The 27,815-nt window shown below is 43.7% G+C and overlaps 1 protein-coding gene across 5 annotated transcripts in view; it reads right to left on the bottom strand.

Moving 5' to 3' along the window:
• CARM1 (coactivator associated arginine methyltransferase 1) overlaps positions 1-27,815 on the bottom strand; it is an 82,209-nt gene that overhangs the window by 11,091 nt on the left and 43,303 nt on the right. For 3 of the 5 annotated variants that reach the window (XM_089656343.1, XM_089656346.1, XM_089656345.1), the window contains exons 2-14: positions 26,586-26,708; positions 23,169-23,275; positions 20,293-20,397; positions 20,104-20,214; positions 17,636-17,813; positions 15,644-15,734; positions 13,002-13,083; positions 12,835-12,920; positions 11,753-11,842; positions 7,646-7,783; positions 7,449-7,538; positions 7,033-7,145; positions 5,768-5,845 (exon numbers count right to left, since the gene is read on the bottom strand). In XM_089656343.1, the coding sequence (XP_089512469.1) occupies positions 5,768-5,845; positions 7,033-7,145; positions 7,449-7,538; positions 7,646-7,783; positions 11,753-11,842; positions 12,835-12,920; positions 13,002-13,083; positions 15,644-15,734; positions 17,636-17,813; positions 20,104-20,214; positions 20,293-20,397; positions 23,169-23,275; positions 26,586-26,708 (1,392 nt within the window). Of the gene's footprint in view, positions 1-5,695; positions 5,846-7,032; positions 7,146-7,448; positions 7,539-7,645; positions 7,784-11,752; positions 11,843-12,834; positions 12,921-13,001; positions 13,084-15,643; positions 15,735-17,635; positions 17,814-20,103; positions 20,215-20,292; positions 20,398-23,168; positions 23,276-26,585; positions 26,709-27,815 lie in introns of all 5 variants that reach the window. The other 2 variants (XM_089656344.1, XM_089656347.1) reach the window with 2 other exon arrangements.

Below are 27,815 nucleotides of genomic sequence, written 5' to 3'. Positions count from 1 at the left end.
CTATACTACCCTACTCTATACGCTTGAAGTTGGAAGAACTCTGGCATAATATATGTCCCCCTACAATATTTAAGTATTAGTGTCATGTATTGGTTAAATGAGTCAGTAGACACAGGGATTAGTTGTAAGGGAAGGGATTCTTTGAATGGTTAATGAATGCCTAGTGGTAAGTCGGTATTAAGTGGAGGTTGCCATAATTACTGTAGTCTTTTAATTCATTTCTCTGAAAGTTCTAAAGCTGGTTGATCATACACCGCTGGAATTTCAACCGATTCCTGCTGAACTGGCAAAATTCACTCTGCAGATGGATCTGTTGGTACCACCCGACTCTACAAAACGTAACTAAAAAATTTAAGGAGCTGGGTTGAAAATTTTCATCTGCATGTTGTCTGTATCCTATCAGATGCAATCACTGTTTAGGTATTCAAGCAGCTGAGGGTGGCTGTGGTTGCTTGAATACAAATGCCAACAGTGCAGATTTCTCCTTTAGCACAGATTGAGGAATCTATAAATTTTCTCTAGTTCAGCCTGCAAATCTAAAAGACCAGCTTATAAATCCAGCTACATTCTTTCCTGCACACTATGCAACAATGATACACACAAGGTGGGGGTGGGAAGTTGGAGTTGACCGACAAGAAATTCGGCTGCCTACAGCTGGAAAGCTGGATTGGTGGCTCCTGAGTCTTGGTTCCCACTAGTGCGGTTCTGCAGGCCGCAGCCACTCATTTAAATGGACTGCTGTGCCTCGCAAACCGCAGGGAAAAAGTCCCTGTACCTTTCCAGAAATTGCAGCCCGCACTGGGAACCGCACTACAGTGCGGTTGCATTTTCCAGTGCGTGCCATTAAGATTAATGGGGCCCAGAGTGTTGTTTGGGGGTGGTTGCAGCTGTGGGATGAAGTGTGGGTCCCGCAGAGGTGGTTGCAGTTGTGGGATGAAGTGTGGTGTCCCACAGAGGCTTCCATCCACACTAGTGTGAACTGAGGCTGGAGGCTTGCATTTCAATGCGACTGAAATATTGCAAGTTTGCTACTCACAGAGACCAGATTTAGAATTTGGAAAATAAAAACCATGATTCTATGTAATAAATATAGACTAAAGCTGGCCATAGATTTTTCATTTTCTTCGTTCAGCTAGCTTGTTGAATGGGGGGGGGGGGGGGGGGCAGAAGAGCAAATTGAAAGGATGGAGGAATCCCCCTGCCAGGACACTGTATTGTCAAAATTTACTGATCAGCAGCAGCAGCCACTGATTAGTAAAAAGTTCACCAGCTTGTCTAATAGACTTCTGATGAACAGGGATGGCTGAATTTCGTTGTTCATAACCAGCTGAAGGAAACCTGTTACTCGGTAAGCAAGACCAAGATCATTACTAGAAAAGGCTTTTCGATTCCTTAAAAGTAACAGCACGTTGTCTGTCATTAGGCAGGACTTACATTTTTTTTTTTTAAAGTTTAAAATAACTGACAGGTTTGCTCTACATACAGCAAAAAAACACAAATGTAGTCACTACAATGGATTTTATCTTAAAGTGACCGCCATTTAATATTCGCTTAACGGACAAGTTCACCTTTTGGGAAAGATAATAGATGCACATTTTTTCAGGAAAAAAGCTCCTTTTCCCTAAAAAAGCCTGGAAAGCACTGCACCCGTGATCAGTGGATCAGGGCTGCAATGCAAGACTCCTGCAGACAAGCCCAGCAGCTTTCAGCCCATACCTGCATACAGGCCAACTGTTTACATGCTGCAGGGCTTGTGAATTAACTACGAGGCCGAGCCATTCACAGGAAACTGTGAATGAATAATTCAGCCATGTTGCTGGAGCCCCACACAGTTGCGTTATTTGCAAATAGTGACAGCGGGCGTGGGGAGAAGATCCAGCTCGCTGTCACTTGGGGGAAGGGGGGGGGAGGCTGCAGCTGCTGCAACATGTTACATATCCCACCCTAAATACGGGTGGGAACATGGAACATGTTCCAAAAGGTGAACATGTCCTTTAAAGTGTATGTTCACCACCTAACACGGTCCTCATCCCCATGCTTACCATGATACAGTTTCACCATGCACGCAGCCCAGTGCGGTCTTGGAGTTTGAATAACGCTTTTCCCTTGGCTTTCCCTAGGGGCACTGGAATGGATCAGGAGCGATTTTGACCGGTCAGCGTGGTCAAACGCCAGCGCTGACCAATCAGGACTAATCTGATCTGTCTCAGCATCCCTAAGGAAAGAGTAAGAGCAGCACAGGACTGCTGTACAGGGCTACGAGGGCAGTGAAACTTTCAGGAGGTGCAGCAGGTACAGGAGGTGGGGGGAAGGTGTAGGTTGTATGCCTTTTAATTTTTTCGTAAAAAAGGTGAACACACACTGTAAAGCAACTGTGTCACTCCTTATATTTATAGAACACATTAATAATTTTATTTATTTTTTTTTTTGTTTAAGCGACAGCCACTTTGATGGCTAATCCCATTCAGTGTTCTAGTTTTTAGCTACAGTGCACTGGAGGGCTGCTTCTCAGGCTGTCTTTTAAAATCTCTGAACTGCGAAAACAAGATCTCTGTACTGGAGTTTATAGACCCTTCCCCTGCCATGGTCATTTGTCTGTAAGGGAGCATGGTAATAAATGTTTGGTCTACAGTTAAAGCCACCCCATGCTTAGGCAACAATATTACAGGCACTGTGCAAACGTTGTACTCTTACTTTTAGCGGGTAAGAAGGCAAATCTTTAATTCCTTCTAAAGCTTTGAGCACCAGTGCTATTCAACACTTCTGGGTGTGCCTGATATGGTGTTCCCTCATTGAGCACCATGGTTCCTCCTGCCAGCTACTACATCACTACAAGAAATGGAAACCGGCAGAAGGAACCTTAGCAGCTTCAGGGAGCCACCCTGACACACCCAGAAATGTCGATAAGTGGAGGTTCCCGGTACTCATGAAGAAAAAGATTTTCTTTCCAAATTTCAGGCAGACAAGTATTTATCTGTGTCTTTTACAATGTGATCATGGTTTAGTTTTGCTGCAATAGAGGCAATAGGTTAAAGTAAATGTAAAGTTTTCTAAATGAACAGAACTGAAGTTTAAAGATCTTGTGGTGCTGGTAAATACCTGCAAGCCCATTCCTTATGGAGCCCTTTGATTATAGGCACAGGGTACATGGGGCTCAACTTAAAGCAGGACTAAACCTAACTTTTAGAAAACTGAGCAAGCAACTCTTTATTGCAAAAGAGACATGCTAAACACACACCTACCTGCCTGTTAGTAGTCTTTTATTGAATGTACACTGAGCTGCGCATGCGCAGCTCATCATACATTCCCAGCACACTCCGGCTGTGCCAGAATGACTGACTCCCATGCGCGTGATGTCACTCTCTACCCGCCAGTCAAGAGCCCAAAAGCCCAGTACCCAGAAGTAGCCCTGGGAGAAGAAGACAGAGGCCAGTGAGGGATGTAACCACTGCATCGCTGGAGGATGGAGGCAAGTATTTTCAGGAATTTAGTTCCATCTTAAGACCCAACTCCTGCCCTTCAACTGTTATTAAAGCATAAAATGCCATAGCATCTACTGACAACTTAAGTTCACAGTTGTGCAACTGGGACAGGGGCTCACTAGATTAAGTGCATAGATTTCCACCCAAAAGGGGGCTTTAAGCCTTTGTCCCTTGCTCCCTTATAAGGATTAGCACCCTTGGGGAGGGGGGAGCAGGTACCCAAATTTGACAGGTACCCGCTCCCACTTCCGCTGCGATGGCCTAAGGCAATCTGAAGCAGAAGCTGTCCTTCCCCCTCCCTCTCCGTAGTCTTCTGAGACACGTGACAGGTCCCAGAAGACTAGGGGACCATTCACAAAGCGCAGCGCTACTTGTACATGCGCAGTGGGCACCCGGCTGTGAAACTGCAAGCTGTCACAGCCGGATGCCCACAATGAAGACGCTGGCGCTGGGGAGAGAAGACGGGGCCGGTGAAAGCAGCGGTGGTGAGGACACCGCTGGACCAAGGGACAGGTAAGTGTCTGTATTTTAAAAGTCAGCAGCTACAGTTTTGTAACAACATAAAAAACAGGGCAGCACTGAAGATAGTAATAAAACAGAAATAAGTCCACTGCAAGTCCAGTTCATAGAAACATGTCAGGTGACAAGTGGAAATTCAATGTTGGTGATCCGTGAGGAAGTGGCTGAAATACGCACTCACCAGAAAGAAGAACTATATAAGCAGTATATATCAAAAGCCCATGGATCCTCAATCCAGAAGGAACAAAGCTGGTCTGGTCACAGAAAGTGGGTCCCTCCAAGGATGCAGCAAAAGATCTTCCTCCTCCCAGTTTGGTATTGGATTCCAAAGTCAGGGTTCTGCAAACAAAGTGCTCCTCAAAGGGAGTCAGGGAAGGACGCAGAGAACAGGGCACATGGGAAACATACACCAAGCGTGTGTATGGTGTATGTTTCCCATGTGCCCTGTTCCCTGTGTCCTTCCCTGACTCCCTTTGAGGAGCACTTTGTTTGCAGAACCCTGACTTTGGAATCCAATACCAAACTGGGAGGAGGAAGATCTTTTGCTGCATCCTTAAAGGAGGGACCCACTTTCTGTGACCAGACCAGCTTTGTTCCTTCTGGATTGAGGATCCATGGGCTTTTGATATATACTGCTTATATAGATCTTCTTTCTGGTGAGTGCGTATTTCAGCCACTTCCTCACGGATCACCAACATTGAATTTCCACTTGTCACCTGACATGTTTGTATGAACTGGACTTGCAGTGGACTTATTTCTGTTTTATTACTACTATCTCCAGCGCTGCACTGTTTTTTATGTTATTCTGTATAAGTATACATCGGTTGCTTAGAGTGCTTAGCTGCTGTTTAGGACCAGCACTCACTGTTCTTTCCTTTTAGACAGTTTTGTAATATCCATTTGGGCAGAGGTCCAGCCACAGTGTACAGCTGGATCCTATGGGAGGTATAGGGATCATACTGAATGGTACAGGTACATAGAGGCACCACAAGATCCCAGCACTTTAGAAATGCTGTTACCTTCGAAACATCCTAGGCCACATAAGGGTTAAGTTTAACAGACTATTGACCACAGCAGGGGTTGAGAACACACAGATGTAGAAATCCAGTGAGCAGCAATCCTCTCTGAAGTAGAGTAGAAGTCATTTAGCTAACCACCTCAGCAATGTCCAAACATTTGTGAAGGTTAGTTTTGGATGACCAATGCTTTAACTTGTAGATCTTGTTTAATGGATCAGGCTGAGATGCAACCATTTGGTGACAAGGTTAAAGACCCGACAATCTATTGAATGGTTAAATGTTTAGTCCCTTCTGTGGTAGTGAGGTTTAGTGACATACAATGAGAAGAGTGACAAGTGGCACATTTTATGCCCTAGCTAAAGCACAGTCATTTAAACGATGATCCACTTATCACTCTAGAAAATGTTTACACATGAAGATGCAGTGAAACAGTAATCAGGTTAATCTCTTACAAAAGGCATATTAGTGAAAACGCTGAAATGATTCAGAGATGGGAGTTAATGAACACCCTCTAGGGGGCGCAAACAGACACTTATCTAAATCCTATACCCATCCCCTTTTCTATAAGCATGTTAGCTTCATGATACACAGCTGGCTGACAAGCCTAAAGCAGTGTAAGGGCTGGGGGATGAGAGGGAAGAAGCATTTATGATAGAATGGAGATTATGGTATTACTGGAGGTTCCGTGTGTCAGGTCTTGGGGTCCTGGATGCAGAGACGCAGAACACGAGGCTGCAGACTGCTCACCTAGAGGGATGAGGTTACTGTGGCTGATGCCTGAGCTTCCAGCTATAACACTGCTGAGATCGTACGCCGTGGGCATACCTGGCAAACAAGACACAAACCGTAAGCACACATTTCTACCCAAAATAGATCAGTTTACAGAATCACACAACCTGATGAATAAGAGAAGACATCTTGTAATGTCTCCTATTAGGCAGGAGGCTTCATTTTAAATGTATAAAAACCACTACAGGTCTTGGACCAAACAATTCCAGGTGTCTGCCTTAAGTAATGTGCTCATTGCATTTAAAGCTGAAAACTCAGCTAAAAAAACAAACACATCATTTGTAATCTTGGTGTTATAGGTTTCGCTTTTTTTTTTTTTTTTTAAATCTTTTTGCAGTTTGCCTCTGTAGAGGAGCTTCCTGTAATGCAGATCAGCCACTGCTACTCTTTTCTTCTGCAGGAAGGATAATGAAGTATTCAGATTACATATCTGGCCAATCGCTGTGGAAGCGAAGCAGCACTGTTCTAACTATCCTGTCTTTGGGGTTGCCCTCAGCACAGGTGCCATTCATAAAACGTCTTGCATTTTTCTGAATACAAGGTGTTCTCTGATTGAATGAGATGGGGATTGGACAAAGTGGAATGGCGGTGCAGTAACGCACAGAGAATACTTGACAATATCTTGCTTTTTTTCTCAATGAATGCCAAGAATGGCACCCGTGCAGAGAAGGTGACCCCCCCATGTTCACTATGCAACTGCTCAGCACAGCTACTAGCAGAGTTAAAGCCTGCTGTCAGCTCGTGTAGGGATCCCAACAATAATGTCTGGGTTCACCCAGATGCCTGACTGAAAGCTGGTCAGCCTCTCAGTGCACCGTTGAGCCTGAGCCAGTGGCTCCCACTCCCTCCATAGTCCGACACTCCAGTGAGTGGACCGGAGAGCTGAGCGATCAGCTGTTTTTGTTCACTCCGTTCTCAGTTTAGAGTTGGTGGGGGACAACTAATACAACTGAGTACGTTTTTTTTTTTTTATTTCAACACATACTAAAGCTTCTAAATTTGGTCTGGGAATCTAGGCTTTAATGACATCTTTTCAAGAAGGGGTTAAGGATCTAATTTGAATGACAGCTGGTATTATAAAAAGACCTGAAAAGTCCCTTATATAGCTCATTCATGCAAAGCAAACGCAAGCAGTTTGTTGGCTTCCAAGGACATTGAGACCACTTGTCCCCCACTCCAGTAATGCATAAGGTCCAGTCTGGTTCTGATTCCCCCTCACTCACCTCCCATGCCCATCCCTGTGTTCATGGTGTACGCCCCTGCTGTGTTCCACATGTTCTCAGAGGGAGAGGAGTAATGTGAACCAGGAGGAGGGGACGGCGTTGAGCCAGTGTACCTGAAAGACAGACATGATGATCAGCCACTTGGCATAACTGACAAATTTTAACACCGACATTTGCTTCTGCTGTATCCTGAGGGAACCCAAGCAAAACTGCTCTGATTTAAATCTTCATATGGCTAACATGGACAAAACTTGCAGACAAGAATTCTGCCTCCGTTCTAGTGAATCCTGAAACATAATGACCCAATTGATAGAAATCTCCTATGGCCGCTGTAAGCACTTACGATACCCCTACAAGCTTCTTACTGAAGCACACTACCTCCTACATGAACAAATTCTGATGACTGAGACACCCACCTAAAGAATGGGTTCTTCAGATCCAGCAGATTACTAGATTTGGATCCAGTCTGATCCACCTGAGCAACAATACTGATATCATAACTTTGCCTGTAAGAGAGAGAGTGTGGAAAAAAAATGAGACGCTACAAACAGAAATAGAGGAAGATGGCAACACAATCATTCAACGGGTCTGGAACAGCCACACTTCCTCCCACCTTTTGTTAGCAATAAGAGCGACTGTCCCAGATAAGGTGTCTCCAGCTTTGGTGAAGAGGGGGGACTGTAGGAGGCAGCGGACCTGGTACCAGTGGGTGAGAGGTTCAGTGGGGGCTGTGGAAAGCCATACAGTCATTCTGAAGAAAGAAAAAAAAAAAAAAACAACACACTAAGAAATCCCTGCACAATACATATATTGGTCATTTATAATACTTGTGTTCTCTACTTTACATTTACCAACCATATAGAATACCTGATTGGATATAAATGGATCAGATTGTTTAGGTAAGTCCATATAATACATAGTAATTAGAAAATATATAGGAGATAATACAATCTGATAAAATGCGGCCAGCTTAAGAAAAGGCACTCCCAAAGTGGATCACACAGAGTGACACAAAAGAACACCATTATGAATGTATATGTGAACCCTCACCATGTAAAACAACCCATTCAGTTTAAAATAGAAATGACAGGGAAAACATTTCTGTATACATATAAAAAAATATGTTAGAAACTCCTTTGTCCCTTTTTTTTTTTTTTTTTTTTTTTTTTTAATATAGGTGATCACATTATCTCTGTTCTCAGCTGCATAGGAGCAGGCTGCGGGAGAAGCAGCAGCACACTGACCTTCCCAGTGAATGGCTGTGTGAAGGGGTGGCGGGGGTGTCAGCAGAAGTCTGATCATTGGAGGAAAGCGGGCTGAGTTTCAGCATAGTTAGAGAACTGACCATGCTGTGCTCTCGGGCCTAGTGTGGTCCAGTTTTAATAGGAAAGCACAGGAACTGGCAGGAACACCAGGGATTTCACACAAAGGAAGCAATACAAAGAGAACAGGATACATTTTCATACAAGTACATGGTACAGCGGGCACATATCAGGAATATGAAATGTTGGGTTTACATATTCTGTAAGTTTTGGATATAGCTCTAAGAAGAAAAAAAATAAATAAACCCACACGCTGTCAGACTGTACTGGTAGTTGCACAGCTTACATTTTCTCACACTTTCTAAGTGAAATTTTCACACTGACATGAAGTGTAATTTGCAGCCACAGACAGCAATAAGAATGACAGATGGCCAAACATTTTTACTTGAGTTAGCATTTCGTGATTATAAAATACGATCTGATAAAACTGAAGAAACTGACCTATCAATATCTTACACAGTGCATAGCTAATTTAAGTTATGAAACTGACCTAAATGAAAAGCTGTTACCTAGAAGCGCTAGCATGTACCTATTTAATGTCCAGAGCACCTTAAACCACCCCCCCCCCACCCCCAAATCAAAGGCCAAATATTGACTTCCAGTTTTTAACCACTTCCTGTCCAGACACTTTCACCCCCTTCCTGACCAGGGCAATTCTCAGCTTTCAGCGCTATCACACTTTGCGCGGTCATGCAACACTGTACCCATATGAATTTTTTACCTTTTTTTGAGACAGATACAACTTTATTTTGGTGATAGTTATTCACCACTGGGGTTTTTATTTTTTTTGCTATGTAAATGAAAAAGTCCAAAAATGTTGAAAAAAAAAGTTTTTCTTATACAATTTTGCAAATAAATATTTCATCATAAATCTTGGCCGAAATGTATTCAGTTATCTTTTTAGTAAAAAAAAAAAAATAAGCCAAATTAGTTTATGACCAAAAATTATAATTGTTAAACTTTTTTTTACATTTTTATTTTATTTTTTTATATTCTTATTTTATTTTTTTTACACACTGTCACCCTAGCGCAGTACAGTGTCACCATGGTGACACTGTACTACTTGTGGGGGGTGATGAAGATTTTTTTTTTTTTAAACACGGATTGCTTTTACACCCATATAGGATGTAAAAGCAATAATTTCTTTCTCTCTGTCTGCATTCCTGCAGCCATTGAGAACTACTGAGTGAGCTGTGATTGGTCACAGCTTGTCACACGGTACAAGGCTGTTGTGAACAGCCTTGTACCATGTGACCTCTGTGATCATTCACAGATTTCACACGTAGTAAGCAATGATGTCACAAGTGACATCTTGCTTACTACTTTGCATGTGACCACTGATTGGCCAATCAGTGATCACGTGATCGGGACCTCGTACAGAGGTCCCGTCCGACGATCGGTGCTTTACTGTGTCCGGAGGACACAGCGGGCACCGGATCCCAGGGAGCGCGCACAAGCAGGGTGCGGGGAGGCCATTTATAAACGGCCACCCGACCCTGCAGTGTCACCGTCCAGCAGTTCATATACAACGGCCGGACGGGAGGTGGTTAAAGTGATCAACGCTATACCTTCAGAAGTCTTTCCAGATACAATGACATCATTCTTTCCTTCCTAAGCTAGAATTATTGACACTGAATTGAAATATCAGCCAAAAGAAGAGAGAATGTCATTGTATCCCTGCAAACTTGCTACAAAAATACACTCTGCTATGGACATCACTTTTGTTGCATTTTATTGTTGGGTATAAACAAAACCCCTGAAAATAAAGTCAATGTGTTTAAACCTAGGTTCACACTTGCACAGGATGTGCACTGCATTCCAGCATAATTCATGTGATTCGAGCGAGCTCAAATCATGACATACTGCACCAAAAGCAGTGCACGTACCAATTTTAGAACTGCAACGGAATCACATGGTAGATTTCTGCAATACGAACTGGTGAAGGCAAACGCACTGCGTTTATAACCTGCATTTGGGGTGTCGTTAACATTGTACTGACAAAACTGCAGATCGCAATCTGTTTGCGTTTCCAGCACCGCGTTCTAGTGTGAACCAGATTAAAGCACATACTGTAAGATACAGGTAGAATGCTTTCTTTGGGATGCTTAACTCCTTGTCTACAAAGGTGCATTTTTAAACATCCTGGTATTAAATGGGTTAAAGCAAGCGGACGGCAGCTGCAGCAGCGAGCTTGGTGTGGTCTATTACAGTTGGTGATCAGCTTTCAGGTAAAGGTGATGTGGTTAGCTCTGGAACTGCCCGGATAAATTAGGGTGCAGCCCCTCCTTTTTCCTGAGAACAGAATCTTAATAGCCTGTCAGTCTGCCAATATACACACACAGGGTGTGTCTTTAAGCTGTCAAAAATGAAACCAGACAGTCTTTCTTCTGATCTTGAGAAGGAATAACTTCACATTAAAACTAGCGATTGCTTAATAGTTTAATCAACATCATTCAGGCACATATGCATTTTAAGGCTTGGTTCACCATCTGTGCGGGTGGTGCAGCTGCAGATCCGCACAAAAATCTGTGCAGCCGCACCGCCCACACAGAAGAATACAGACCCGTGGGCAGGTGCCATTAATTCTAATGGCATGCCACCCACACTGGAAATGGCAAACGTACTGGGAACCAAGGTTCGCATGCGGGCTGCGTTTTCAGAAGAAGTGCAGGGACTTCTTCCCAGCGTGGCACGGGAGTCCATTCAAATGAATGGGCTCTCGTGCCCGCGCAAAACGCAGTCCACAGGCCCATATGTGAACCAGGGGTAAGAGACCTTGGCTTCTCAGCTTGGCTACTGTCATCAACAAGGGTTACAAATCCTGCTGCTACAAACCAAAATGTAAAATACAGGAGGAGTGGGACCTCTGGGAAGGTTCACCAACGGTGAGTGAACTCAAATTAGGCAAAGACCTAGAACAACTGTTTGTTTTTTGTTAGGATCCTGTATTCCAGTTGTATGAGCTTCTAAAGTAGAACATAACCAGTCAATTTATTTTTTGGCATCTGTGCCCCATTGGGGAGATTTCCCTTCACGTCCTGCCCTATAGCCAAAACAGGAAATGAAAGAAAATCTCTGCAAATTAAGGAAATTCCCTGGGGACCCCCAGACCTAGTGTCCCCACTGGAAAATTTCCCCTCTATTACTTTTCTGAGGACAACCCAAAATTTGGGATTTTCTTTTACTTTCACTATCAATGATAATGGTAAACAAAAAGGTAAAGTGGGGGAAATCACCAAAATGGGGGCAGAGAGAGCAATAAATACCTAATAGATGTTCTAATCCCTCTCCACGACATTCAAAACAAAAAACTTTAACTGTGTATTTTTTAAGAATTACCAACGTCATCCAGCTCTACAGTAAAGAGGAAAAACTTGCATGTCATATATTCAACTTACATGGATCCAATGAAAGCCACATCAAACCAGAAGGCCAGGCCATGGACCAGACCAGAATGAAGCATGTGAAAGGAGAAGGGGATTTCTATTCTGTTGGAGAAAGAATGGTTATAATGAATATGTACATAGGAACGCAGACACAATATTACCGGGTGTGATTGATGCCCTTAAGGTAAACCTGTAATGAAGAGGATATGGGGACTAGTTGACTAGTAAAACAGCTAGTGGATCAGCTAGCAGATGTCTTTAACCGCTTCCATACCGGGCACTTTTACCCCCTTCCTGCCCAGGCCATTTTTCAGGTTCCAGCACTCTCACACTTTGAATGACAATTGCGCGGTCATACAACATTGTACCAAAACTAAAATTTTATAATTTTCTTCACACAACTAGAGTTTTCTTTTCATGGTATTGAATCACTGCTGGGGTTTTAATTTTTTGCTAAATTAACTTATTAAATTAATTGTGCATGTGATCGCTGTGACCATTCACAGCTAGACACACTAGTATACAATGGATGGCATGAAAGGAAGCCATCCATTGTATACAACTGTCATGTGACCTGCTGTGATTAGTCACAGCAGGTCACATGGTACTGGAAACGGGGCTGGTACACAGATCTGTCATCGGCCGTGTCCGAGGTACACGGCCGGTGACAGATCGCGCCGCAGAGCGGCCCTGCGGGCAGGCACACTGCGCACGCCTGAAAAGGCGCCATATGGCATCCACCCGGAGGGACGAGGTGTTTTGCCGGCCGCTTTTGTGCTATTGGCTGGGCGGGAACTGGTTAAAGAGCAATGAAGCAAGAGTGTGCAGGGACTTTTTCCATGTGTTTTCAGGAGGTATAGGAGCCCAAATGAATGAATGGGCTGCTGTACCTAAGCAAACACAGCCACTGGAAACCGCTCATAGATGTGAACCGGGGGTAATAGCATTTTCAGATGAAAATGTTACAAACAGCAGTCTTCGTGTATTACTGAACATTTTTGAGGGAAAGGGTGTGAATTAATCCTGCAGTCAGACAAATGGAAGCCAATTTCTGACTGCTTGATATGGATTACTACTTTGCTGACATGTAGTACCTGTGCAAGTCAGACTCTTTGGCATCCAGGAAATTCACGGTATATTTCACAGATTTGGCCATCAGTATTCTAATATCAAAGGTATCCTAAATAGAAAAGAAAAAAAAAAATGAAGACTGACCGTGGGAGGAAAGCAGGAAAAGAGTGACTATTTGCAGTCAACATACCACAACTGGTTGCTTAAAATATTCATCTACAGCGGCTCCTCGAAGTGCTGAAAGATCCACACCATGGAAAGAGGGCTGGTACCTAAAGGGAAGGATAGAAGGCTGAGCAAAACTATTTGCAGATGGGATTGCTTAGAAGTTACTGTATATAGCGCCAACATACAGCACAGCTCCCTGTATGGTACATAAAACCATTCACATCACATCCACCCACAAAACTATCACTCACATCTGCCCACAAAGGAGCTTACATTCCAACATCCCCTGATCATGCAATACGTTCAAACGGGTCAGTTGAGAGTGAAAGCTCCCTCACTATGGCAGGAATCCACATTAGGTAAGTGCTAGTTTTGGATGGTGGTGATGGTTACTCAGATGGGTGACATCACCGCACGCCACAGTGCTCCAGCCAGGTGATTGGTCATTCGGGTTTGAGTACTTTGACTTGTTCCCCCATATCCAAAGCCCAGCGCTGAGCAATTTGGAGGTGTAGAGGGAGTGCAGGTAGTGTATATATGGCTGTGACTGTCCTGAATGGGCAGGGAAGCAGGGTCCCTTAAGGAGAAAATGGAATACCTAGTGGTGGGCTTTCACTGTAACCTGTGCCTAGCATATGAAAAGTTTTACCAATATCTTGTTGTTGGTACATGGCCCCCTTACAGATTTGTTTAAAGAGATGGCATATACATTCCAGAGAAAGGAAGATAGTCAGCTACCAGTTTGCAAAAGGTTAATGAAGCCATTGGATCATAGAGAAAGCTATACAACTAGCGACTGTAGAAGGAAAGGCGGGCAATAGCAGCCTACATGCTCCCCAATGAAAAAAAAAAAAAAAGGCTCCTTTAAGACCTCAGTCGCTCAGAGCTGGCCCTTATCCAGATAAATGACTAGTAATTCAACCCTCTTTATGTAACCCTGGGCTGAATGACACACAGCAAATATCTATACAGGAGAAAAGACTGCCCCTCACTAAAAGACCAGGAGAGATATCCTGGAATATTATGTAATCACACAGTGAAGGCATGGAGATTTAAAGTGTACCCTTACTATGGACATTAACCCCTTGGCGTCGCTGCCTCCCAACCCTTTAAGGGGTTTCAGATGCCAGGAGGTGGGGGCAGGCTTTCTTATGTGATCCCTTTGTGATAACATTTTGCCCTTTCTGTTTCAGTTTTCTCCCCTTTGTAAAGCTCTATATGTTTAGCAGCTGGTATGTAGACAGACATTCTACACTGTTTAGGGAAATGTGACCTTGTAGTCTTTCTCTTCTATAGAGTTCAAACTGTATTGTTGGTTGTAGGGTTTTGTTGTGGGTGGGGAAAACCCGATGCCAGGCTGTCTGGTGGGGGTGAAGCTGTATATACTGAGCTGTGTTTAGTAAAGATTCATTCATTCACCCTACACGAAGTTCTGACTCGTGGTTTGGGGAAGGATTGGTTTTGAGCTTTAATACCTGCCTGGACAGAGCGCTGGAAGACTTGCTGGAACAGGGGACCATTGGGTGAGACGTATCGCTCTGCACGAGGAAGCCCAGGCGGAACGGTTCTGCCGCAACCACCATGAATGGCTGTCACAGCGGTCACATGATGAGAAAGCTCCCGATCACATGATGAGAAAGCTCCCGATCACATGATGAGAAAGCTCCCGATCAAAGTAGAGAGCATGAGCTTTTTGTTATCCTCTGGTAACTGCCAGGAGTGTGGACAGTGCATGCTCTCGGCACAGTTCTGTTTATCTTTATGTACACATATATGCGGCCTCTCAGCGTTAGGGCCTACCCGCCGAAAGACCACATAAATGCGTAAGGCCAGCAGAAAGGAGTTAAGTATTTAAACATTCCTAACAAGCAGTAAGTTTTAAAACAAGCCTTTACTGACCTCTCTAATAGCTTATACTATGAGTAACTCCTCCTCAAACATCTCAACAAAGACTCTAAAGTCAGTTTCAATCAGCCACTTGCTGAGTGTTTACAGGTAGGCTGCCAAGATTCTACTGTAATACAAAATAAAGGCGGTAGAAATGAAAGTAGTATAGCCAAAGCTTTTTTGGTTATACCTCTCATATAAATCACAGAAGTGCAGCTAGTTCTGCACTCCTGTGACCCATTTTCAGCCGACAGCAGGTGAATGTCACAGAGCTGGTCCAGAATCTGGAAAGATACCGACCATATGGTCGGGATCCACCCAGAAACCTGGACTGGCACCTGGCTCAGCCTCTCAGAAATCCGCCAATCCAGCCCCTCCTGATCCTTCCAGAGCTCGGCGCTCCAGTGAGCTGAAGGGGCAGAGTAAAGAGCTGGTAACTGACAAGGGAGGGGGAAGAACTGAGCAGGAGTACAGAACTGGCGAGGGATTGAAGCTGCACACACTTAGGTGTGTTTAGGATTTCTGTGTCTCTGCTGTGAACTTTGAAGACAAAGTTTTCCACAAAACCTATATCTACAAAAGTGTGTTTACTGGTTATTCAAAATATATAAAGTGGGCAAAAATTGGGCACAGGTTCACGTAATGGTTATTTGGCAGTAACGTTTTACAAATGTACTCTGGGGGTTGAATAGAGGGAAGTTCTGCTTTAAAGAAGCACACCATCAACATCATTTCTTCTTAGGTCTGCAATTCTTTGACAACCTTGAAGGAACTCACCAGAAGTTGGCTTTTGTAAACTGTTCCATGTAAAGCTGCTCATCTGTGAACGGTGCTAGATGAACGTCTCCAATAGTAGGAAACATATTACCTGGAGAAAAGAGACATGAAAATGCCAAGCTGGAAATGCTAAAGCTAAGTCACCCTGATCAATTATACTTCTCAAATTTAGCTAGACAACAATCTACTGAAACATTTAACTTTCTGGAAACCTAGATCATCAGCTGTTCTTTGTCACTTTAAGAACTCCAATAGTAACATTTTCACTAAAGTGTATAATGGTGGGTCTGGCATCACACTAAAATGAATTCTCTGTACAATTGTACAACCATCTGTAATTTACCAGTTAAGCTCACCTTTGGAAACGTAATATGTTCCTGCAGCTCTCCCCCCAATCGACCCTGTGACAGAGGGCTGGGGATCTTCTCCCTGCACCCACTGTCACGATTTCAAAAGAGTTCTGTGAATGAATGCCTACACTGAGCTTCCTACAGTTACACAAAGTCTGCAGGAGCCCAACACGGCAACTGCGATCTGCTGAATGCAATGTTTTTTGTAAGAAAAAAAAGTAAATGCTCATTTTACCTGCAAAAAAATGTGCATTATATATATATTTTTAAAAAGGTGAACTTATCCTTTAACCTCTTCCCACCAACCGTATGTATATATGTGGCTTCTTGGCATGTGAGCTTTAATGCCAAGAGGCCACATATATGTGTCCCAAATGAAAACATTTCTGTGCTGACAGTGCACGCCCTGAGCGCTCCCCAGCACAGTTACCGGTGAGTACCGGAAAGCTTCCGATGCCTACTTGCGATCGAGAGCTATGTGACCGTGGTGCCAGTCAATCACAGCAGTCACATGATCGGAAATGCCCACCTCTGCCTCCCAGCATTTAGAACGTCTTAAAGGGAGGCAGCGGCAGGAAGGAGTAATTAAATCTACTGCCTTAGCTACAAACTTTGGCTGGAAATCTTAATTCTGGCATCCCCAAGAGACACAAAAACAAGGGTGATTTAACCTTCAGGGATTCACCTAGAACTGAAATCTCAGTATTGGACTTAAAGTGGTTAGAAAGCAAACATTTTTAACTTCATGTATTTCTTACATAAAAGTTAAAAAATATTTAGGTTTCAGTTTCCCCCCAACCCCCCTCTAGCCTTTTACTTTCCTGAACCCTCATTTATTCCAGCACTGTGCCCATTTGCAGCTCTCCTCACTTCCTCGCCGCATTGGCTCACGCTGCTGGCAATCAAAGCTAGTGACAAGGGATCAGGGCAGAGTCCTGCTGTCTGTGTAAATAGATGCAGACAGCAAGGCTCGGGAGCAAGCCCGTATGAGTGGCCCCATAGGAAGACTTGGGGCGAGTGCAATGTATTGCTCTGGCTACAGCCACGGGGCGACACCCACTCTCTATCTTCCTGTTCCTGACCCTCCTTTCCCTCTTCCCCTTGCCTTTCTACTCTCTCCTTTTTTTGCCACATGATCCCTGCCCTAAGGTGTATGCACGGTTTTACTGGCCCGCTTATGTGTATAACTGACTTTGGATACCTGCCAGTACCTTTTAAATCAGTACTACTTCAATTGATTTCATACAGGCATGCTCTGTATGGAATCTGAAGCTGCCTACTAATCACCCCCCAAACCCCTCCAAAACACACACACTTTTTTTTGTTTTTCTTGTTAAATGGTTTTTATATACGGTTTTCTAATTCTAGGCTATTCCTTGTTTGCCCAAGAGAAGTTTCATATTAATTTGTTGTTCCCAATTGGGATGTGTCCTTTTTTCTGCCACCTTTTTATATCTGTACTTGTGTACATTTTCAATAAATCTATTAAAAAAAACAAAAAAACATTTACAATCACTTGAACTTTTATGATTTAATATTTTCATCTCATCTTTGTTCATTTGTGCAGCTCATTGTCAGAGCCAAAGGCAAGTGATGATTCTCAGCATTGATACATCAACATTCAGCAACTGTAACGCCTTACCGTTAGGTTTGAGAAACTTCTTTGCATGCAAGTAACTCTCCAGCATCCTCTCATTGAACAGCATGTATCCCATAGGCTCAGAGATGATAATATCCACCTGTTCAGGGAGAGCCACTTCCTCCACCTTCCCTGGGATCACCACAATTCGATCTGTTAGATTGTTACTCTTCACCAATAGCTACAGAAGTAACAGAAAACATCAGTTCACTGTTAGTGGACCGCGTGAAAGCATAGGCATGCCTTACAAAAATACAGAATGTTCTTTCGGTTTGTAACTTGCTAAAAAAGTCACATGTAAGTCTAACAGTCTGATTTGGATATTTCATACACTTGAAATCATAACTCTACTCACAATGGATTTTTCAATTTTTGCTGGAGTAGATATGATTTAGCGGTCCAAGGTGACAGTGGGGCCATCCATCCTTTGCTCAACTGGAGTCAAACTTGAAAAACTGCACGGAGCTTTTAAAATGGGGCTTCTGGCATCTTATTAGCATGAATTTTCTGTACAACCATGCAGCCCTGTTATAATTTAGGTTATGTAAAACCTTTTTTACTTTAATCTGCTGCCAGCTATGATTTTATAATTGACAATAATAAACCTCTCTTTCCCAAAACTATGACAGTGGTGTCCAGTGTGTAGTCAGAATTCCCAGGATTCTCATCATTCTGCTACTGTAGGGGTTGCTCACTGCTCCTTCCACAAATAAGAGTACAAGGTCAAAGGACATGTTCAGTACCGTCAATGAATTGATGGTGCCATCCTAGGACAGGACTACAGAACAAGTTTGCAGATCAGTAAAGTCAGAACTGTTTATCGGTTTATCTGCACACTTGTTCCAGATCAGTGACCCAAACTACAAATTGGAAAAATTAACAATTGACTCCTGGACAAAAGGTGAGATGGACTATTTAGTCTCCCCAATGAGACTGGGAGAAAAAAAAAGGACAAAATTTTAACTATACGCCGCACTATACAAAAACTGCAAGAGTCTATTTTATTTTTATTGCTGCCTGTGATGCCATCTGAGAAATTTCTTTGTGCGTCCTGTTCGCAAAATCACAAAAAAGGAAATTACTCATTTTTTACGGCTTCCACTGGATTAGATGTCACCATTAGATCTCCTCTTCACCCCCATTCCAGAAAGAGCTGTAAAAGTTTGGATTTCCTATCATGTTTTCTTCTAGTGGCAGTGGTCACAAGACAAGGATATACTTAAAGCCGAGTTCCACTCACCCTGTCAAAAAATAAAAGTCAGCAGCTACAAAAACTGTAGCTGCTGACTTTTAAAAAACAGCCACTTACCTGTCCCTCGGTCCTGCGGTGTGTCCCCCACAGCTCGTTTCACCGGCTGTCTTGTATTCCAGGAGGCCGGCATCTTCAGTGTGGGCACCCGGCTGTGATAGCTTGCGGCTTCACAGCCAGGTACCCACTGCACATGTGCAAGTAGTGCTGCGCTTTCTGGATGGTCCTGTAGTCTTCTGGGACCTGTCACGTGTCCCAAAAGACTACAGGGAGGGAGGACACCTGTTTCCGATCGCCTAGGAAGTGGGAACCTAACAAATTCGGGCACCCGCTCCCCCCATGCCCCTCAAAGGTTCCAATCCTTAATGGGGAGCGGGAGAGCAGTCAAAGCGGAACTTCCCCTTTTGGGTGGAGCTACAGTTTAAAGCGGAACTAATCTGCTGAATGAATGATTTACCCAAACCCTTTTCCACACCATCATTCCAAAAACTCCAGCATATATGTATATGCGCTGCCATTGTCTTGCTGGTATCTAGGACCTGGCATAGACTGTCGATGCATGGTGGGATTTCTGTGCATGTGCCCAAACACTGCCAACTTCTGGCAGATTGCTACTATACCGTTGGCGGCCTTTAGGCACATGCGCGCACAGCTTTGTAACACACTGATTCTTGGGAATGCAGTGACGCTGTAATCCTAGCAAGCAGCAAGGCCTGGACTAGGCCAGAAACCCATAAGTGCTGCTATGCAACTGTAAAAATTAGAGTAAAAACTGTCAGCAATTGTGTAAGATGGAGTGGGGAGGGCTAAAACAAAAAAACAAAAAACAAAAACAAAAAGGAGGTAGTTTAATTTTAAATATTACAAAAGAGAAGAAATATGCGCCGTCAATTGGGCTCTTAGGCCACACCAGGAATGGAGCCTGTTACAAGGGAATGATGCAGGTGGGGAAGATCTACATGTTACTAGTCCAATGGGGCAATGAAGAATCGACAAGGAATGGCCCCTCTCTTGCGCCAAAATTGGTTGTGCACAAAATAACATCTTACTGTAAAACCTAACCTTCATATTTATCAAAAATGATGCCAGTTAAGAGCCAGTTCAGTGCAGAAACAATAAGATATAAAGCTCCAATACAAAGCTGTTGCTAAATGAGATTGTAGAAGTGTCTGGCCAGTTTTACTGTAATACTCGAGGCCTGGTCTGTGCCATGACCACTCACCTCGGCATGCTGTGCCATTGTGCTCGCTTCAACAGCATAAACCTTGCGAGCTCCAGCCTGAACTGCAAAGAAGGACAGGATCCCTGAGCCACAGCCAACATCTAAAATAACCTAAAAAAAGAAAAAAAAAAATGAGAATATTTTCTGATCCCACCCAGAATATGTGCTATGATGTGCTCCAAAATTTACTTTATCTTTGAAGTCTGTATGGTTCTGCAGGATCGCTCGCTGGTAGGTGCCAGTCCTCACATAGTCCTGCATCATGTTCTGTTGCTGTGACAGGTAGCCATAAAACTGCAATGGAAAAAAAAAATATAACTTCAATTTAAAGCTACAGAAACAACTACAGACTTTCCAATAGCTTACACAACATGGTAGAATACGTCTGACAAGGCTTGCACCATTTGTACAGTAACAATGCTGAATGAACCTGTGTTAGTCTTTAACATGAATCTATATGGAACTCCTTGGACTATACAAGGAGCCTCAAGTTCTGTCCAAATTGGTATTAAAACTCATACTCTCTGGAGATAGGCTGTGGCTTCATTGTCAAATGCTGAATTTTAGTAAGACAAAAAGGAAGGCTGTGATGTTTGGCAGTTGAATGATGGGGTGGATTCAGTGTAATGAGGAGTTGGGGTATCAGTTCAAGTTAGGTAGAAAGCCCATGTACAGATCTTGCCCAAGATCCAAAAGACTCTACAGAATTGACTAGTATGTGTAAATTCCCCCCACTGCTGCCAACACAAGTCTTACATGAATGACAAAGAAATTGTTAAAGCTTAACTCCAGGATAAGCAACTATTTTTTCAAATACAAGAGGCATGTGCATTGTTCACTGAATCTTGGTGTGTTTTGTGTATTTTTCTCTAGAACTGTATAAAGACCAATCACGACTGTGCTCTCTCCTTGTAAATCACCTTATGGTCTCGTATCTGCCTCCTCCTGTAGTGGGTGGTCTTGCTGGGTCTCTCCCACAGCTCCGCGCTTTGTGTTTGCAAAGATATTTGATGCACACAGTGGATTTATATACTTTTTTGGCTATTAAATACATTTAAATAAAAAAAAAAAAGTTTGCTCAGAGTTTAACTTCCTTAAAGCGGAGCTCCACCCAAAAGGGGACGTTCCGCTGTAAAGAATGCTCCCCATTAAGAATTGGCACCTTTGGGGGGGCGGGGGGGAACGGGTACCCAAATTTGACAGGTACCCACTCCCACTTCCGGTCCGATTGCCTAGGCGACCAGAAGCAGAGGGTGTCCTCCCTCCCTGTAGTCTTTTCGGACACGTGACAGGTCCCAGAAGACTACAGGGCCATTCATGAAGCGCGCGCTACTCGCACATGCGCAGTGGGTGCCCACACTGAAGATGCCAGCCTCCTGGAATACAGGACGGCCGGTGAAAAGGGCTGCAGGGGACACACCGCGAGACCGAGGGACCGTAAGTAGCTGTTTTATTTTTTTAAAAGTAAGCAGCTACAGGTTTTGTAGCTGCTAACTTTTATTTTTTGACAGGGTGAGTGGAACTCCGCTGTAAGAAATATAGTTAACCACTTCCCGACCGGCCGTTGCATATAACCGGCTGCACGGTGGCAGTGCAGGGTCGGGTTGCCGTTTATAAACGGCCTCCCCGCACCCTGCTTGTGCGCGCTGCCTGGGAGCGCGCAGCACCACGATCCGGTGCCCGTTGTGTCCTCCGGACACAGTGAAACACCGATCGTCGGACGGGACCTCTGTACGAGGTCCCGATCGTATGATCACTGATTGGCCAATCAGTGATCACATGCAAAGTAGTAAGCAAGATGTCACTTGTGACATCATTGCTTACTACGTGTGAAATCTGTGAATGATCACAGAGGTCACATGGTACAGGGCTATTCACAACAGCCTTGTACCATGTGACAAGCTGTGACCAATCACAGCTCACTCAGTACTTCTCAATGAGTGCAAGAATGCAGACAGAGAGAATGAGAAATGATTGCTTTTACATCCTATCTGGGTGTAAAAGCAATCAGTATAAAAAATAAAATCTTCATCACCCCCCACAAGTAGTACAGTGTCACCATGGTGACACTGTACTGCTAGGGTGACAGTATGTAAAAAAAAATAAAAAAATAAAAAATAATATAACAATAAAATAAAAATGTAAAAAAAATGTTTAAAAATTATAATTTTTGGTTATAAACTAATTTTTTTTTTTTTTTTACTAAAAAGATAACTGAATACATTTTGGCCAAGATTTATGATGAAATATTATTTATTTGCAAAACTGTATAAAAAAACATTTTTTTAAAAATTTTTGGGACTTTTTCATTTACATAGCAAAAAAAATAAAAATCCCAGCGGTGAATAAATACCACCAAAATAAAGCTTTATCTGTCTCAAAAAAATGGTAAAAAATTAATTTGGGTACAGTGTTGAATGACCGCGCAATTGTCAACGTGTGATAGCGCTGAAAGCTGAGAATTGCCCTGGTCAGGAAGGGGGTAAAAGTGTCCGGTCTGGAAGTGGTTAAATAAGAAAAAATTTTTGCCCGGAGATCAACTTCCTTAAGGGTCCCAGCATTAGATATATTTTAACTGATCTTAAATAAAATTATAGCCTTTACTTACTAAAGCTGGAAATGTCATATTAAAACCGTTTTATTAGGTTTTAGATAGATTGGGGAATCCGTCAGGTATTTACAATCGAGTCCCCACTGACGAAGTCCCCACTGACTAAGTCCCCACTGACGAAGTCCCCACTGACGAAGTCCCCACTGACGAAGTCCCCACTGACGAAGTCCCCACTGACGAAGTCCCCACTGACGAAGTCCCCACTGACGAAGTCCCCACTGACGAAGTCCCCACTGACGAAGTCCCCACTGACGAAGTCCCCACTTCACGTACCCAAGAATGTGATTACTGGGACAGGAAGTCATGGGAAATCTCAACACACACAGATGACTGAAAGGGTTTCTAATACTTCCTGACTACCCAAAGTTGAACTAAAACATTTTGGCTGGCATGACGCAAACTCCTATGGGGGAAGAATTCCTGGCAATTTTATACTGTGATGACAGATTGGTACCTGGAAGTACTGCACAGCTGATGATTCCTCTGTCCGCTCACTGAACACACTCTTGTCTAAAGATGAATTCCTACAACCTTTGATTATATTGTAAAAGGAGCAGAAATCTGCAGAGGAAGAACAGGGTTACAGAGGCCACGGACATACTTCATCGCATCTTCTGAATGCAACGACAACTGGAACAAACTTTTTTCCACAGACAATGGCTAAGGCCTTATTCGCACTTTCAGACTTAATATGTATTGAAATATTTGACTGTTAAAATTAAAAAAACGTTGCCACTGGTTCCCATCTATGCACTGAAAATGCAGTAATCCACCATTTTCAATGTTTTCACTGAATGCAGAGGAAGGTATGCTTCTTGTATGGGCATGCACATGTACAGGGTGTAGATAGCTGTGCTGATCTCTGCAGGATTAATTCAAGGTGTCCAAAGGAATGGTTTTCGGGATGTGGAGGAGAGAAACAGAGCTGTACGACTATTGGGTGCCCAAACTGAAAGGATCCTCCAAAAGATGGGGAAAAAAATGCTTAAACAGATCATCTCAAATCAGGGTTATCAGATTTACAAAAAGTCAAATTGTATCAGAACTATCACCAGTAATTTGTATTTGGGCAGCTATGCAAGAAATCTGATGTTGCTTTGAACACCAGATGACAGGTTATCAACAATGCTACAGTCTATTTATGTATTTTGCACTATTGCTATACACTCACCGGCCACTTTATTAGGTACACCTGTTCAATTGCTTGGTAATACAAATTGCTATTCAGCCGAAACCACATGGCAGCAACTCTAGGCATTTAGACGTGGGGAAGACGACTTGCTGCAGTTCAAAGCAAGCATCAGAATGGGAAAAAAGGGGATTTAAGTGACTTTGAATGTGGCATGAATGTTGGTCTGAGTATTTAAAAAAACTGCTGATCTACTGAGATTTTCACACAGCCATCTGTAGGGTTTACAGAAAATGAACCGAAAAAAAGAAAATATCCAGTTAGCGGAAGTTGTGTGGATGAAAATGCCTGGTTGAGGTCAGAGGAGAATGGGCAGACTGGTTCGAGATGATAGAAAGGCAACAGTAACTCAAATAACCATTACAACCAAGGTATGCAGAATACCATCTCTGAACGCACAACACATTGAACCCTGAAGCAGATGGGCTACAGCAGCAGAAGACCACACCGGGTGCCACTCCTGTCAGCTAATAACAGGAAACGGAGGCTACAATTCACATTGACTCACCAAAACTGGACAATAGAAGATTGGAAAAACATTGCCTGGTCTGATGAGTCTTTATTTTAGCTGCAACATTCAGATGGTGGGGTCAGAATTTGGCATATCATGAAAGCGTGGATCCATCCTGCCTTGTATCAGTGGTTCAGGCTGGTGGTGGTGTAATGGTGTGGGGGGATATTTGCTGGCACACTTTGGGCCCCTTAGTACTAATTGAGCATGTGGTGGAACGGGAGATTCGCATCATGGATGTGCAGCCGACAAATATGCAGCAACTTCGTGATGATATCATGTTAATATGGACCAAAATATCTGAGGAATGTTTCCAACACCTTGTTGAATCTATGCCATGAAGAATTAAAGTGTTACTAAACCCACAACAGTAAAATAAATCTGTATATGCAGTAAAGCATGCTTGTTATACTCACTGTGGAACTTAAGGTATTAATCCTTTGCATTGTGTAAAAATGCTGTTTGATCCTGTCTTCTCTGATCCTCCCCTTCTTCCAGTGCCCCCCTCTTACCTCCTGATAAGACATATTGTTTGGATAAACTTTGCACAAGCTCAGTTTTGTGTGTATTGCTAGAGGTCTTTTTTTTTATTTTTCTTGGGAGAGTGCATTTGATCAGCACAGGGCCAATCAGCACTGTCCAGACAGAGGTCAGGGGTTCTGCATTCTGCTAAAGCAGAAAGAAGACACCTCCAACAAGCTTTAACCAGTGCTCTGCTGAACACTGATAGAAGTCACGAGACAGCTCTAACTGCTGATGAGAAAAGGTATTTAGCAGTTTCTATTTACTAAAATAACGGCACTTCCATGTTCTGTGTACTGTGGGAGACCAGATATAGGGAATGCAGGGTCCGGGGAGACCAGATATAGGGAATGCAGGGTCCGGGGAGACCAGATATAGGGAATGCAGGGTCCGGGGAGACCAGAAATAGGGAATGCAGGGTCCGGGGAGACCAGATATAGGGAATGCAGGGTCCGGGGAGACCAGATATAGGGAATGCAGGGTCCGGGGAGACCAGATATAGGGAATGCAGGGTCCGGGGAGACCAGATATAGGGAATGCAGGGTCCGGGGAGACCAGATATAGGGAATGCAGGGTCCGGGGAGACCAGATATAGGGAATGCAGGGTCCGGGGAGACCAGATATAGGGAATGCAGGGTCCGGGGAGACCAGATATAGGGAATGCAGGGTCCGGGGAGACCAGATATAGGGAATGCAGGGTCTGGGGTTTAATACCACTCTAAGGCAGTTCTGAAAGCAAAAGTGGGTCCAACCCGGTACTAACTAGAAAGGTGTGCCCAATCAAGTGGCCGGTGAGTGTATATCCTGTACACTTTTTTTGAGTCACCAAAGACAAGTCAATCTGTTGGGATCTCTGCTACACGCATAGCAAGATATCAAAATATTACAGCTGAACTCCGATTTACAGTTTACAAATGATAATTTTCATTATGAAGAATTAATTTGGAGGGAAAAGACATGCCATCATTTGCCTCAATAAGGATTTTGGATTTGCACGTCATTCCCGTCTAAACTCACATCCCAGGTCCAGGGAAGCTAGGCGCAGCAGTGAGGAGATGGCGAGGAAGAAGTGTGGTTCCGATCCAGCATTGAGTATGAGGAGCAGAAGCTCTCCCAGGTCTCTGCCTCCTCATTGGCTGAGACAGCCAGTAAGGAAGGAGTGGAGGCGGGGCAGAGCTGCATTTTGTAACTCACAGACAGCTCAGGATAGAGCATGCACGATACTCAGCCGGGAAGGGGGGGGGGGGCCCTGGAGAGCCAATGGGGGACTCGAGAAGGAGAGGATTACGGCTGCTCTGTGCATAACCAGTGCACGGAGCAGGTAAGTAAAAGAAATAAAATCTGAACTTTTAGAATCACTTTAGGACACGTTGGATCCTTCTGCTGATCGTCTAAAACTTCAAATCACTGACCCAGAGCAAGCGTGCAGCTAAGAAAAGATCTGCATCACTTGATCAACATGACAGCCAGGCAACTGGCCTTCTCAGAAAGAAATGCCGAAGTGCCAGCTTACGTACTAAGTACAGGTATAGTTTACAGATTTTTTTTCTTTCTTTTCTTTTCCTTGTGGTGCTTTAAATAAAGGATTTTAGGTATCCTGCACTTTTTCCCCAGGGCAGCTCACATGCAATAGAAGAGAAGAAACGTACCTGCTGGTGTGGCAAACTGGACCAGGACACTGTTACAACCCAAAGTGACGATGAAGGACTGTTTACCGACTCGACTGCATTCTGTGTCTGAGTTGACGGTACACTTAAACACGCAGACATTCTCTGTTGAGTGGAAAAGCAGAGCAAGGAGAACAGGGAAGAAAAAAAAAAAAAAAAAAAAAGAGAGGAACAATTAATACAAAGCAAAAGACATTCTATTTTTTTCAGCATAAACTTGGTAAACTTTTTTTTTTTTTTTTAATACACACAGAGATTCAACCCCTGCCACAATCTAGCTAAGAGTTTTACTGAGGTCCAGGTCTGCATTGGGTAGATTTCCCATGGCATCCTGTCCATGCATCAATATAGCCAGGGAAGAAAGGGGGAAGACCATACATTTTGACAACTGTATGTATCTTTGTTCCAGATAGTGATGAGCATAGATGTGTTCTAACTAGGATCTGAACCCGTGTGAGAGCCCACCAGGAAAGCAGTCACCTGTACTGGGATTTATCTGTGACCAGAGCATTTCCTTTCCTCGCTGTAGCACATATACAAGGGATGTGTCAACATGCACTTGAAATGGGGAATGCCCGACTGGCCCATAAGCGCTATGCCCAAAGCTCACACTTCTCACTTGTCTTGAGTACAGTCAGGAGAAATCTCCCTGACGAGGCAATAAACAGCAACAAGACCTGTGACGGGAGTCACTTTGGGTGGGGGGCCCATGGAACACAGCTCACTTTGGAGGGGTGGGGAGACCCCTGTCTCAGTTCCCCATATTCATTCTATGTGTAAGTCACCCTGTGCCTGTTAGGAGTACAGGGTGGTCTGTCCTAATATTGTGTAGATATGTATAGGTGGGGTGTGGGGGTTGTTCATTGTTTACTGCCATGTGGTGCATCCCATTGTTCTATTGTGTGTCTTGCTTGGGAGCAAACTATTATGGGATGTATGTGTTTGTGTATTAACTTGGTGGGGGGGTGTCTGCTGATGTGTCTCTGGTTGCTAGATGTGGTTTGCCCTGCCCTGTGTCCATATGCAGGGAGGTGGGTTGTTCCCTTGAATGTTTATATCTTGTGTCTGTGTTAAAATAAAGCCGTCTATTTCCTGGTTTCTTTCAAGACTGGTGTTGTTTAGTCTCGGATGATCAGCGGTGGTGTCCGTGGTTCTGTGTTCAGAAAAGGAAGCGGGAGTCTAACGGAAATACCCTAGTGCAGTCGGGGTCCG

This window comes from Staurois parvus, unplaced genomic scaffold (genome assembly GCF_062004578.1).
Source record: "Staurois parvus isolate SC_StPar_1 unplaced genomic scaffold, SC_StPar_1.0 ptg000900l, whole genome shotgun sequence".
Classification (NCBI taxonomy): Eukaryota; Metazoa; Chordata; class Amphibia; order Anura; family Ranidae; genus Staurois; species Staurois parvus.
The sequence above is the reverse complement of the archived record's forward strand: the minus strand, read 5'-3'. Positions and strand labels throughout refer to the sequence as shown.